This window comes from Olea europaea, chromosome 3 (genome assembly GCF_002742605.1).
Source record: "Olea europaea var. sylvestris chromosome 3, O_europaea_v1, whole genome shotgun sequence".
Taxonomy (NCBI): Eukaryota; Viridiplantae; Streptophyta; class Magnoliopsida; order Lamiales; family Oleaceae; genus Olea; species Olea europaea.
In genome coordinates this window covers 1,751,083-1,766,668 of record NC_036239.1, presented here as the reverse complement: position 1 = coordinate 1,766,668, position 15,586 = coordinate 1,751,083, and the positions used below count along the sequence as shown (strand labels likewise).

General features: G+C 39.9%; 1 protein-coding gene and 1 pseudogene across 2 annotated transcripts; both read left to right on the top strand.

Moving 5' to 3' along the window:
* The first annotated feature begins 2,099 nt into the window (after positions 1 to 2,099).
* Positions 2,100 to 4,568, top strand: LOC111381441. Of its 2 annotated transcripts, none has more exons than XM_023005222.1 (4): positions 2,100 to 2,471; positions 3,002 to 3,332; positions 3,909 to 4,016; positions 4,103 to 4,568. In XM_023005222.1, exons 2-4 carry the CDS (start codon positions 3,021 to 3,023, stop codon positions 4,409 to 4,411), a joined length of 729 nt encoding a protein of 242 aa, XP_022860990.1. In that variant the 5' UTR covers positions 2,100 to 2,471; positions 3,002 to 3,020; the 3' UTR covers positions 4,412 to 4,568. The 2 variants fall into 2 exon arrangements, with proteins under 2 accessions (XP_022860990.1, XP_022860997.1); XM_023005229.1 differs by having other exon boundaries at positions 2,114 to 2,471; positions 3,021 to 3,332.
* Positions 4,569 to 4,852: 284 nt separating this feature from the next.
* On the top strand, positions 4,853 to 13,221 carry LOC111376736 (annotated as a pseudogene).
* Positions 13,222 to 15,586: the final 2,365 nt, after the last annotated feature.

The window sequence follows — 15,586 nt, the reverse complement described above, 5'->3', positions numbered from 1 at the left end:
ACTATTTGAAAAACTCCCATGAAGGGGTGAGATTTTTGTGAGAGATAAGTAGACACGGCATGTAAGCATCCGACCCTTTCACACATCCGATCCACTTCAATGACTTATGATATCTACATCAAGTTGGTGTTAGAGAGAAACTAGACGACTTGGTGGCATTAAACCCTGACAATATATGATATTTACATCGACTCGGCTTCAACTTCCTTCATCAATCACCAAAGCGAATGCATGTTTTTTTCCATCTTAAAAATGAAGCATCATAGGAATTTTTAATAAATTCAGTGTCACCACACTTCAAACAAATGATAACCAACAAGTGAAATGAAGATTTAACTAGATACAAAATGTAAATGAACAGATTCCAGGAATTCACAAGATCGAGTCATGATAGATACCATACCTGAACGTTTTAATAGTCATAGTCTTATACCTTTTTTTAACAATAGTCATATAAAAATCAAAATCAGGCAGACTGTACGACAAAATTAACCAGATATATATTAATCTGCACAAAACATTAGCAAACAAATCAAGAAAATAGTGCCTCTATAAAAATGAACCAACTAGAAGCTCCAAAAACAGAAGAATCGTGCTCCAATTCACCAGATCTTTACTTGAGGAGGAGATTAAAGAAAGAAAAAAAAAAGTTTCCGAAATGTATTAATTTTGAAGAGAGGGGGATATCTACGGCAATGGGATGGGATAGAGAGAAACGGAAGGTTATGGTGCAATTTATAGCCTTTCAGTTAATGAAATGTTTTTGGTCAATTTTCATTAATCTCTCTTTCTTTCTTTGGTCATAAATGGTTTAGAATTATGTATAAACTGAATACCAACTTCATCCACAATTGATGTGGGACAACCTTAACAATCTCCCCCTCACACATCGGGCTTTGTGGGAGATCAAACACGTTTCCCTCTCACACAATGGGGCCTATGGGAAAGCAAACTCGTTTTCCCCTCATACAAACTCGTATCTCCGTGACTGTTGGGCCAAAGACTTGTTGATAAATCGGGCTCTGATACTAGTGTTGGATGGTATTGGACCTCTCTTACACCAAAAGCTAGCTTAAAAGATGAGACTTTTCTTTACACTTATAAACTGAATACCCTTTCCATTGCTAGTCTTACATTACTGTAGTGATCAAGAACGAGGTTGTTTAACGTTGTCTATTGATTTTTATTTTTATGAAAAAATTCAGATAGAATTTTAGTTTGTTTATTACCTTAAAAAACTTGCTTGTTGGATGCAAAACCGCAAAAACTTCTATGTATTGATTGTCCGATAATTCAAATGTGATGGTTTCGCACTATGGGCTTAGCCAATTGATGAATTTTGAGCTTGGCCTATGTTGGAAATGAAAGCTTAATATTAGACGAATTAAAGTTTATCCTATGCCCTAAATCAGTTTTGGTTGCATTTTTCAATCAGAATTTGGTTGCTTGGTACGATGGTAAAAGAATCGATCTTCACTCCCCCTTTTCTGCTCATGCTCTCTATACAAAAGAAGTATTCCCTAGCAAAGCTAAATTTTAAAGGGTCAGATCGCCGTCAAGAAAGATATTTATCGTCCATTTTTTATAGAGTTATCTTGAACAAATTTCACCTTAGCATCTAGAGAAAACATATCCTGATTTGGTTGCTCCATAGGACATAGTTTTTGTAATCTCATTCTTATCTTCAACCTTAAAATAATTTATATCTGATGGCAATTTTTTGTCAAATAATTCGTTAGCTTGTTCCAAACGAAAGATAAATATATTGATAATTTTTTTATTTTTTATCCTTGGTTAAAATTTTGAGGGACAAATAAGTTTTGTGTGTTCTCATAATAGATATTTTTTGGCAAAAATGTCTTCAAAGACAAATGCGCTAACTAATAAAAGGTTAGTGATAGCGACGGAAAAAGTTGGTGACATGAGTGCAAAAATGAGCAAAGATTGATGACTTAATTTGTACTAAAAATGTGGTGGGGGTAACAAAAGATTGGTGTGAATATAGTTATCTTTCTTTTCTTTTCTTTTCTTTCTTTCTTTCTTTTTTTTCCTTTTTTTTTTTTTTGGTTAAATCGATAAATATATGAGGGTTTAGGTGTAAATTCAGTTTTCTTTGTGCAAACGCCAACTTCCATAACCGTTTCTTGGACAGGATCCACCTGGCTGGCCGAATCAACCGTTCCCTTCCTTTTGTTATTTTCTTCCTCCGTTCTTTGAGACACCGAAGCTAGAAACCTCATCAAGATTCAAATATTAAATTAATCTCAAAATAAAGAACCAAGAAATCCTTCTTAAATAATTTTAAAACCCTCCCTAATCAACCCCATTCTTTGTTTTCTCCGTTCGCCCCCTTTCATATCTCATAATTTAATTGTGTATTGAATCCAAAAATATATAAACATTTGCAGAAAAAGTTCTTGGCCAGTTCAAGAAACACCATTCATCAAGAAAAGGGGCATTGAATTATTTTGGTAAGATTTTTTTTTTTTTTTTTTTTTTTTTTTTAAAAAATTCAATTTTTTGTGGGTTTTTTTTTGGGGGGATATCCATTCATCAAGAAAAGGGGCATTGAATTATTTTGGTAAGATTTTTTTTTTTTTTTTTTTTTTTTTTTAAAGAATTCACATTTCGATGCGTATATTATTGGGAGGATATGATTATATCAATACGTTTGGAATTAGGGCATATTTTGAAATTTTAATAATTTTTGGAGCCTAGAAAATTATATATGTTGATATATTTTAACAGGGATCAGTTCTATATTCTTCTGGTTTTCTTTTCTATATAGAGGATTATATGATCAGAACTTTAATGTCGTTTACATATATTGTTCAAATACCTTGATGTTATTTTTTGCTTTCCTGTTGTTTATAGATAAAACTGAAGAACTCATTGTCTGCCGAGATATTTTTCATAAAACTATGCTGGAAATTAATTTAATGACCTATTTGACATTATGAATTGTGTTATGGGATGGTATATTTTGTATTTTCTGATGAAGGTGAAGGAGATTTCCTCAGATGAGTTTGTCTACAATGAGAATACAAATATTATTATCGCCTCTGATGGTGATGATGATGTTGATGATCGTGGCACGTGCTGGAGACACTAATCCCGTGTTTGATCCTTGCTCGGATACAAAAGTTCAAAGATGGGATGGATTTACATTTGGTCTGGCATTTTCTTCGAAGGATTCTTTCTTTTTCAATCAAACTCAGCTGTCCCCTTGTGATAGTCGTCTCTCCCTCTCTGGGGGCCATGGTGCTGAACTTGCTGTGTTTAGGCCGAAGGTTGATGAGATTTCACTTCTCACCATCAACACCTTCAATCCTGTATGCTCCCTTAACTTTCCTAAATTCGTTCGAATTCTTTGTAAACAAAAATGGCATGTTTGGTACGAAGATTGGATAGGACTGAAATGACTAAGAAAGAAAAAGAAATTAAAATCCTGTCCATTATCCTGTCTAGTTTTATTCAATACTACGTACCAACCATTCACCAAATGATTGGAAATCATATTCTGGTCTATCAATTTTAAAATAATGATACAAAATTCTTGAAGCATGTCCATTTTTCTTTGTTCACTTTTGGAGGAATAAAGAATAAAGATAATAAATATTGATATACTAGAGATCAATGTAAAGTACGGCTGGCCGGGTATATTTTACTTCTACCATTGTTTTACAAATGATTTTGACAGCTAAACGGCAAACGAGTTCATCAATGACTAGGACTCTGTTTTTGGTTTTTGATTTATCTCATTTTATACTCACGAAGCAATAAAATGAAAGAAAAATTGTTGGTGCGTTGAAAGAATGACACGACTTAGTTTTCTTTCTTGTTACTGCATAAGAAAGGGCCGAATCTAAAAATATGATTACATTATCATGATTTACCAACATTTTCAGAAAAAGGCTGGAGGTTATATGGTTGCATTTGCTGGACGACAACATGCAGCTCGATCAGTTCCTATCTTTGTTGCAGATGACACTAACACTGTAACCAGCTTTACCCTGGTAAAATTACCGTGCGCGAAACTTTTCTTTTTCCCTAAAATGACAGCAATGGACTGTGCTAATGTATTAAACATGTTGTTTCTCAGGTTCTTGAATTCAAGGATGGCGTTCTCCAAAATTTATTTTGGAAGAAATTTGGGTGCGGTTCGTGTACTGGGGATGCGTTTATTTGCCTAAACAATACTGATTGTGCAATTCCAAATTCAAAATGTAAAGCAAATGGTGGATCTATGCCTTGTGACCTGGGAATACAGTTGGCTTTCTCTGGCACGGACAAGAATGACAATGTGCTTAACTCGTGGTACGAGGTGGGAAATCTTCGACAGTACTCCCTCTATGCCTTGTATTCTGATCTTCGTGATTCTTTCACCGCTCCATTTACGAACCTTTTCTAGAAATCCTACTAGACGACTTACTTTGTACTATGTATGAGTTCATTTTTAACGATAGATTTTATGTTCCTTTACACTTCTCATTTTTGTACTTATACAAGCATGGGTTTGATGTCGCCTTTTACATATCACTCAATGCAAAGGTGAGTTTTTTTTTTTATCTGTTGAATGGTTAGTCAATGCAGCTATCTTCTGTTATGTATTATATTTATGCTTCAAGCTAGATTTGGGGAGAAATTGTACCTAAAATCGCGGTTCAATACTTAAACAAACGTTTTGATTATCATCTAAGTTTTCTTGACATTGGAGTTCCCAACTCTCAATCATCATCTTTCCCCTGCTCCCCTGTCCTCTTCCCGTCGTCATTCTGGATCATATATTGAGCACTTGAGCCTCCTTTTTACTTGACTGAGGACGTAAATGCAATAAAATTGAAAATTGAGAATAAATGTCAAGAATAATGGGATGATGACTCGAAATTGAAACTAAACAAATAGTATACATCCAATCGTTATTTTTCAGATCAACAAAACTAAACAAGAAGTATATCTCCAAGCAATTCGGATATATTATTCTAAATCAACAAAACTACTTGACTTACAGCTGCATCAGGCCAATCTTTGTTTCTAAGATTTCCTACCAAAAAAGTAACAAGTCCAAATCAAAACAGAACCACTTTATATACATAGCTCTGATTTTCAGACAAAGAATATACATATAAAACAGCCAAGATTTCCAATTACCAGCAGGTTAAAATCTGACATCCCCACAGAAGATAATTGAAGTAACTATACGTAGGAACTGGAAACCCCTTTGTTCTCATAAAGTTGAGGTAGGCTACGTGAATATTTTTTCGTCTCTTCATTGAAGTTCATGACTACGTGTACTGAAAGATGTAAAGCAAGTAAATTCTTAACAATCAAAACAGATCGCCGTTATCAAATTATATTACTCCTGTGAACACAATCTCTTTAGATCTATGCAAAACATGTTCACAGTTTCTGTCTAAGTCATCGTTTCCTTAAGTTATAGTTAATTGGCGCTAAACTCAACATCCATGACAGAAAGGCACAACCGATCACTCTCCGAAATGCATTCAAAACCTCCGATGCAAGTCTTCACTAGATGAAGATAAATTATTTGGAGTCCGAGGTATTTGGGGCTCCTATTTTATATCTCCACAAATAGCTTTCCGCCGATCCTTTCATTAACATCAATATAACATCCTCGTTTATCCCCGTCCATATGTACTATCAGCGGCCTTGGGCTTGTCCTAGGGAGTACTAACAATGGCAAACCCGAAGGCCTGTGCATGTTTTCTCTTCATTTCCCTTCTCTCATTTTTTCCCTTGTCTCTCGCTTTAACTGATGGCGAGGTAGCATACATTGTGCGCCGCCAGCTTTTGTCTCTCCCCGAGGATGGTGACCTTTCCGATGATATGGTATTCGAGGTTGATGTTAATATCAAGTTCCAAAATTCAAGGCTCAAACAAGCTTATATTGGCCTTCAGGCGTGGAAGAAAGCCGTCTATTCTGATCCATTAAACTTTACAGCTAATTGGGATGGCCCTGATGTCTGTGCCTACAAAGGTGTATTCTGTGCACCAGCACTAGACAATCCCAAAACGACAGTTGTTGCTGGTGTCGATTTAAATCATGCGGACATTGCAGGACATCTCCCTGTTGAAATCGGGCTTTTAGCCGATATTAGCCTTATTCATCTGAATTCCAACAGGTTTTGTGGAATAATTCCACAAAGCATCTCTAAACTAAAACTTCTTTAAGAGCTCGATGTAAGTAACAATCGCTTCGTTGGACCTTTCCCTAAGGTTGTATTGGATCTGCCCACCCTCAAGTACATTGATATAAGGTACAATGGTTTTGAAGGGCCATTGCCTCCGGAACTTTTCCACAAGGACCTTGATGCTATTTTTGTCAACAACAACCGGTTCCACTCCAACATCCCTGAAAGCTTTGGCAATTCCCCGGCTTCAGTAATTGTGATTGCCAACAACAAGTTCACTGGATGCATTCCGACCAGCTTAGGCAAAATGGGAAACACATTGGAGGAGGTTCTTTTCTCGAACAATATTTTCTCTGGTTGCTTGCCCGAGGAAATTACACTTTTGAACGGCACAAAGGTCATTGACCTAAGCAGTAACAAGTTGATTGGAGACCTGCCTGAAGGTCTGGAGTACCTGCAGCAAGTAGAAACCTTAGAAATTGCAAACAACATATTCAGAGGAAATGTCCCTGAAACAGTTTGCAGCTTACCAAATTTGAATAATTTCACATTCTCTTCTAACTACTTTACGGCCAAGGATCCAATGTGCAAACCCAACGCAGTGCAAGGCCTTTTTGTGGATGACAAAAATAATTGTTTCCCAGGAAAGAACCAAAGATTGGAAAAGGTCTGTAAGGCTGCCTTGAGTCGGCCTGTTAATTGCACTGCTATAGGGTGCAGACCCTCGAACCCAGGCATTGGTTCAAAGACCCCACACAAACCTATTGTTAGGGTGAAAACGCGTGGGTCGACTTTAGCTATTAAGTAATGAAATTGAGAAAATACAGCTAAAAATAGACACAAGTATTTACGTGGTTCACCCAATTTTGGCTACGTCCACGGGCAAGTATAGGAGGATTTTATTGTAATAGGAGAATTACAACAACTCTCTAAATACAAGGAGATAACAATAATTAATCTCTCTTGTAATAGAAAAACCAAGTAGGAAATACTTTAGGAAGAAACAATAATTTTTCTCTCTATTTTTATCTCTCTACTCACAATTTTCTCTCCACTTAATCTTTTCTTTTCTCTCTATTTTTTTCCTCTCTTTGCTGGCTTATTTCATTTGGCATGGTGGTTCTCTATTTATAGAGAAATTTGGCTGCAACCGTCTCAAACTGTTTGGCCCAAAAACTCCCAACAAAGTGGTGATGCAAAAGGATGGTAGGTTGCATGTTGGAGACTTGTTGGGCAATTAATAGCCATGCATGTGGGAGTCTTAATCCTGAAGAAAGCGGCTGAAAATTCCACCACCTGTTGTATTAAATGCTTGCAGGAAAATGTCATTTTTTTAGTCAACAATAGTGGCTTTAATTTTCAACATTTCTCCCACTTAAAGTCACTTTTGTTGACTACTTCAATCCTTCCCATACTTGCCATTTTCATGCCATTACGTTTCTGCTAGGCCCATAGAGGATCGACACCATATGAACTTGTCAGTACAGATTGGCTTTGTCAACATATCTGCTAGATTGTCCATTGTATGGATTTTCTGTATATCCACACTTCCTTCTTCCACCTTTTCTCGAACAAAGTGATACTGGACTCGAATATGCTTTGTCCTCTGATGAAATGCTGGATTTTTTGCCAAATGCAAAGCGCTCTGACTATCACAAAATAGAGCAATCTTCTCTTGTTTGTGTCCAAGCTCCTCCATTAACATTTGTAACCAGATTGCCTCTTTACTAGCTTGTGTAGCTGCCACGTATTCTGCCTTCGTTGTAGAAGTAGCCACGATAGACTGTAGTTTCGAAACCCAGCTTACAGCTCCTCCAGCAAGAGTAAACACATATGCTGTGGTGGACTTGCTTTTGTCAAGATCACCTGCATAATCTGAATCAACATAGCCTTTGACAACAAAATCTGATCCTCCATAACATAATGTAGCATTTGAGGTACCTTTGACATATCTCAGGATCCTCTTTACAGTACTCGAATGCTCTTTACTAGGATTTGCCACGTATCGACTAACCACTCCCACTGCTTGTGCAATGTCTGGTCTTATATAGATCATAGCAAACATCAGGCTACCCACTGCTGATGCATACGGTACTCGAGACATCTCCACTTTCTCTGATTCATTGCTAGGACTCATACTTGAGGATAACTTGAAATTAATAGGAAGAGGGGTAGAGATTGGCTTACAATCTTGCATATTGAAGCGACGCAAGATTTTCTTCAAGTAGTTCTTCTGATTAAGCCAAATCTTCCTATTATTTCTATCTCGGTAAATTTGCATCCCTAGAATCTTGTTTGCTGGTCCCAAGTCCTTCATTTCAAACTCCCTAGCCAGCTGTGCCTTCAAATTTTCAATACGATCTTTGTTGGGGCTTGCTACCAACATGTCATCAACATACAACAACAGAATAATGAAATCATTATCACCAAATCTCATGTAGTATGCACACGGATCTGAACTAAGTTTGTTGTATCCAAGGCTCATGATGAAGGAATCAAATCTCTTATACCAACACCTTGGCGCCTGTTTGAGACCGTATAGAGATTTGTTCAACCTGCAAACCAAGTTCTCTTTTCCTTTTTCTTCAAAACCTTCTGGTTAGAGCATATAAATCTCTTCTTCAAGTTCTCCATGAAAAAATGCAGTTTTCACATCTAACTGCTCTAGGTGTAGGTCAAATGTAGCACACATCCCCAAGACTACTCGAATTGTTGTGAGTCGAACCACAGGAGAAAATATTTCATTGAAATCTATACCTTCTTTCTGAACATACCCCTTCACCATCAGTCTCGCACGATACCGCTCCACTTGGTCATTGCCATCTCGTTTTATCTTATAGACCCATTTATTCCCAATGGCCTTCCTTCCATGTGGTAGTGGAACAAGATTCCATGTCTTGTTCTTATGAAGAGCTTCAATTTCTTCTTGCATTGCAGCCATCCACAGAGAAACTTCTTGGCTATTTATAGCCTCATGGAAAGTTGATGGCTCTCCATCTTCTGTCAGTAAGCAGTATGCAACATTGCCCTCCATAATGTATTCTGAGTGCCAAGCCGGTTCTCTTCTCTCCCGAGTTGATCATCGAACATCTGGAGTACTAGATTCAGCTTGTTCTTCGTGCTCTAGTGTTGCTTTAGAAGAATCTATATCTTCTCGTTCGTTTCCAACTTCGACTGTAGTAGTCTCTGGTTTTTCTTTTGAAGTGCTATCATTTCCTTTTTCCTGTATTTTGCCTTCCGCAAATATGACATCTCTGCTGATTATCACCTTGTGGGCAGTGGGATCCCACAGTCGGTACCACTTGACTCCATTAGCATACCCTAAGAAAATACATTTTCTAGATTTTGGATCCAGCTTTGATGTTTCTTGGGTGTTTTACATAACGTACACAGGACTTCCAAATATATGTAAGTGAGAATAATTAGTCGGTTTATTAGTCCACATTTCCATCGGCGTCTTCAAATCAATTGCGGTTGATGGCGACCGATTGATCACATAACAGGCGGTTTTGACTGCTTCTGCCCAAAATGACTTGGCTAAATTTGCAGTTCTCAACATTGCTCTTGTTCTTTCTAACAATGTTCTGTTCATCCGCTCTGCCACTCCATTTTGCTGTGGAGTGTATGCCACCGTGAACTGCCTCTTGATACCTTCTTGTTGACAGAAGTTATCAAATTCATCACCAGTATATTCTCCTCCATTGTCAGTCCTCAGACACTTGATCTTCTTTTCAGATTCAAGCTCCACACGCGCTTTGAATATTTTGAAAATTGCAAACACGTCTGCTTTCCTCTTGATTGGATACACCCAACATCTCCTGGAGTAATCATCAATAAAAGATACAAAGTATCTTGCACCTCCTAGGGACATAACCGGTGCTTGCCAAACATCTGAATGGACCAGTTCCAAGATAGTTTTACTTCTAGCAGTAGAACTACTGAACTTCAATCTGTGCTGCTTACTAGTAATACAATGCTCACAAAAGGGTAATGAAACCTTTTTGAGCCCTGGAAGAAGCTTTTGTTCTGAGAGAATTTTCAAACCACGTTCAGACATGTGACCAAGCTTGCGATGCCACATCATCGTTAATTCTTCTGCTGAACCTGTCGATGCGACTGATGCTTCTCCTTCTTGTAGTGTTTCTCCTTTAAGCATGTACAAATTTGCAGCTATCTTTTCCACTTTCATCACCAGAAGCGCACCTTTGATTATTTTCATAATCCCATCTTGTATATGGGTTTTGCAGCCAATGCTATCTAATTGTCCTAAAGACAATAGATTTTTCTTCAAGCCTTTTACGTGTCGTACCTCCTGGATAGTGCGAATTGTACCATCATACATTTTCAATTTGATGGTACCAATACCAGCGATCTCCAAGGCATGATCATTTCCCATAAACACAGATCTTCCTGGGATAGTTTCATATTGATGGAACCATTCCCTCATTGGTGTCATGTGCCATGTAGCTCCTGAATCCATAAGCCAAACATCAGAAAATTTCTTTCTGTCTTCAACAACTGTTGTTGCCTCGCTGTATAAAATTTCACCATCATCTGAGGTGCTTGCTACACATCCCCGAGCTTTTGACGTCTCAGGACCTTTTCCTTTGGCTTCTTCATTCTTCTTGAGACTCCAACAATCCCTTTTTAAATGCCCTTTCTTGCCACAGTAATGACACTTGACATTTTTCTTACTCCTGGATTTTGATCTACTCTGATTATGACTCTCACTGAAGCCACGTTCCGTTGAACTCCCTCTCATCATCGTTAAAGCTTTCGCCTGATGCAAACTTGTCGATCTATCCTCCTTGTTTTTTCGTCGACTTTCTTCTTCAAGAACAGCAGTTGCAACATCATCGAAGACTAGAGTTTCAATGTTGTTGGTTAAGTTGATGATGAGTTGATCGTAGGAATCTGGCAGACTTTGAAGTAAGATTTCAGCACGTTCACCCACCTCTATATTATGCTCCATTGATGTGAGCTGTGAAAATAGAGTGTTGAGGGTGTTGATGTCGGCGGTCACCGTAGTTGACTTCATCATCCTAAGGGTGTAAAGCTTCCTCTTCAAGAAGATTTTGTTGTGTAACGATTTGGCCTCGTACAACTTTGTCAGCATATCCCATATTTCTTTCGCCGTCTTTTTCTCTGCCACACTTGACAATACTCCATCAGCTAGTGCAAGGTGCAGATTAGCAACTACGTTGCTATCCATCTCGTTCCACTTAACATCGTCAGTGATCTCCACGGGCCTCTGTCCAATTGTCGCCAAGCAGTTATCTTTTCTCAAAACTGCTTTTATTCTCATTTTCCATAATGAGAAATTGTTCCCATTGAACTTTTCAACCTCATACTTTGTCGCCATTTTTTTCACCAATACTATGATTTAACAACGACCCTACACAGAACCTTGCTTTGATACCACTGTTAGGGTGAAAACGCGTGGGTCGACTTTAGCTATTAAGTAATGAAATTGAGAAAATACAGCTAAAAATAGACACAAGTATTTACGTGGTTCACCCAATTTTGGTTACGTCCACGGGCAAGTATAGGAGGATTTTATTGTAATAGGAGAATTACAACAACTCTCTAAATACAAGGAGATAACAACAATTAATCTCTCTTGTAATAGAAAAACCAAGTAGGAAATACTTTAGGAAGAAACAATAATTTTTCTCTCTCTTTTTATCTCTCTACTCACAATTTTCTCTCCACTTAATCTTTTCTTTTCTCTCTATTTTTTTCCTCTCTTTGCTGGCTTATTTCATTTGGCATGGTGGTTCTCTATTTATAGAGAAATTTGGCTACAACCATCTCAAACTGTTTGGCCCAAAAACTCCCAACAAGGTGGTGATGCAAGAGGATGGTAGGTTGCATGTTGGAGACTTGTTGGGCAATTAATAGCCATGCATGTGGGAGTCTTAATCCTGAAGAAAGCGGCTGAAAATTCCACCACCTGTTGTATTAAATGCTTGCAGGAAAATGTCATTTTTTTAGTCAACATTAGTGGCTTTAATTTTCAACACCTATTCCATCTCCAAAGCCTGTAGCTCCACCAAGGCATAAGCCCGTCCTACCACAGGAGAAACCTCCTTCCAACCCATCGACACCAAAACCACAGCCACCAAAGCCTAAACCATCTCCATCACCATCGGTTCCCAAGCATATACCAACTCCTTCTCCATTGGTTCGTACCCCTAAACCAACACCGAAGCCTGAGACACCAAAGGTTTCACCTTCTTCACCACCCTCACCAAGTCCTAAAGCAAAGCCTCCACAATCGCCAAAGGCTCCATCCCCTTCCACCACCAAACCTCCACCTGTAGTCTCACATCGTCCACCTCCACAAGTTCCCTCTCCATCACCACGAAGTCCAAAACCGAAGCCTCCACAACCACCAAAGGCTTCTTCCCTACCCCCATCAAGTTCAAAACCCACTCCAGTACCAGCTCCAACACCAAAGCCTTATAACCCTTCTCCCTCACCAGCACCTTCTCCTAAGTTGGTGAAACAGACTCCACCACCATCAAAGTCCACCCCATCACCCTAACCACCCATTCAGTCGCCATCACCTTCATCTAAGCCAAATCAATCATCACCACCTGCTCCTGAGCCCATGAAATCAACTCCACCACCACATAAATCAACCCCATCGCCCTCACCACCTGTTCAGTCACCACCAACTCCACCACCAGTTGCCTCACCTCCTCCAGTTTACTCAACACCTCCACCAGTTTCCTCCTCCTCACCACCACCACCAATCTACTCGCCACCTCCACCTGTTTTCTCCCCACCACCACCACCACCACCACCAGTCTATTTACCACCTCCACCAGTCCACTCACCCCCTCCACCAGTTTCCTCCCCACCGCCACCAGTCCACTCATCACCTCCACCAGTTTCCTCCCCACCGCCACCAGTGCATTCACCCCCTTTTCCAGTTTTCTCCCCACCACCACCATCAGCTCCAATAGAATCACCACCACCAACCACATTTGATGACATCCCGCTCCCACCAAACTTGGGCTTCTAGTACGCATCCCCACCGCCACCAATTTTCCCAGGATATTAAAGTGAATACTGTCATCTTTTTTTGTAGTATTTTTTATTCATCTTTAGTAATAGAGCAAAAACGACAATGTAGAAATATTTTACTTTGTAAATTTCATATTGATGCTACCAAAAATCGTACCTGATGATTTTCCGAGCTTGATGATTCTGGTTGATCACAATCGTGGTCTTCCGGTACCTGAAACAAAGGCAACGAGGTGTGTTCTCGTCGCCTCTCCGATGCTTAAGTCAGAAAGGGAAATATATGTGTGAGGCTATGTGCTGAAAAACAATGAAAAACGTACCTGAATAATGGCCCAAGATTCTGCTTTTATATGGGTAGGTAGTGTACTCCTAGTAGGATTGTGTTGGTTAGATGTTTTTATCCAAGGGAATTTCTATTTATAAAGAGTGTCCTACTTGTAATGGAATTGTTTGACAAGTGGTATGAGGGTTGATGTAGAATCCTTGGGTGTTTAGGTTTGTTTGTTAGATACCCAGGTCTTAGGAGGTATGTTGGTGGTATATGTCCCGAGGACTATTCTCAAGGACTTGAGAGGATGTAAATTGGTCCTCGAGGTATCTTGAGGACAAGGATACCTCGAGGCCTTAGGGAGATCCCGAGGACCATAACAGAGAGATGAGATAGGGTATATATGGAGTCCTCGAGATGAACTCCTCGGGGTATATCAATATGGGCATCGTCACTAGCCCTTGTGCACTCGTCCTAGAGATCGAGCTCTTAGGATGGGGTGCACATGGGTTATGTCATTTCTCGAACCGTCGTCGAGAAGTGATGGCTGATGATATAGGTCGAGATATGACCGTTGCAGAGAGAGGCTTGGATTTGTGACACGTGTCTTCGTGGACGGTCGTAGATAGCGACCTTTGGCTTCCCATCATTTTCACCTATAAATACTGTTGTTCTCACCTTTATTTTTCACTTTTACACACTGTAAATCAGAGTTCTACGAGGTCGTGCTCGAGAGAAACGCTTTGGGAACTTCTCAAGTCGTCGGGAACTCCAGGTAAGGCTCGAGACTTTAAGTTATTCATAAGCTAGGTCTTAAGTTTGCTAAGTGATGTCGAGTAGTGAGGGTCGAGAATCTTCTAGTAGTTCTAGCAGTAATGAGGACGTAGGGACCTCGATAATACCGACGGCTATTCCCGAAGCCCTGGTCAATATGGTTTTTGAGTATCCCGACGAACCCTGCAAGCTTAAAGAGCACTCAGTCATAGCTGCAGCTAGGGAATATGGTATAATGCCTAATTGCGATGTTAGATTTCCTGACCCCGAGAATAGGATTGTTCGAGCACGACGAGGGAAGTTTGTTATTTTTAGGGAGACCCTTAAGGCTGGCTTTAGGTGGCCCCTTCACCCCTTCTTTATTGCTCTATTAGTGGAGCACTTCATGTGCCCGGGGCAATTAGTGCCCAACGCCTGGAGAATGCTCGTTTATTTTTTTATAGCATGTAGATACTTAGGTATCGAGCACAACATTGGCCTCAGTAAATTAGTGTTCGAGCCTACGAAGCATCCTCGATACACTTGTTTTGGCTATCTCTCGACGATTGGGGATTTTAAAGTCCCGAGGATGGCGAGCTCTTTGAAGGGGTGGAGGGAGGGGTGGTTTTATGTTATAGCCCAAGAACCCGATCTTTCTTTCTGGCCTGATTGGGGAATCCCCGACGCCGAGAAGTTCTGTGAGGGCCAGGTGTATCCGGATGTTTTGGAAGAGCATAGGAGGATGCTGGTCGGGCTCAGCCCCCTTTTCTCGACGATGAAGGAGATTGGAGAAGAGATTATAGACCTGGCAGATATTAGAGGCGTCGAGGGTAGGGATGTTCCTTTATTATTATTTTTTGAAAAAATAGCCTGACCTTGTGCTCGTTCTAAAATGTTTGTAAATTTTTGCAGGTATGTCTTTTGATCCTCGGGCTCTTCGAAACTTTGTCAGCACAAGGGCAGATGCTCATCCACAGGGGCAGCTCCCGAGGAAGAAAGGCAAGAAGAGGCCTCGAGGGACGCCTGAGGGTGTGAGGGGCCTGGTGAAACATCTCGAGCACATCCTCAAGTCTCGACCCCTCTGCAACCGAACCTTAGATCTCCCACTCCTCGGGTCATCACTCCTCGGCCTCCTTCTGAAGTGGCTGACCTTGAGGATGACCTGTCTCTTACCAAGGATTTTGAGACTTGCCACCTCGCTCCTGAGCTCGTAAATAAATACAAGGAAGAGGTCAAGCTCGAGGATGGGATGAAGGTCCTCGAGGGTCTTACAGTGAAGGTAATCTTCGAGCTTTCGACTTAACCTCAAGTTTTTTTTTTGTCGAGATTAATACTTGTCATTTTCTTCATTTTTTCCAGATGTTGAGTATAGCTCGAGGAC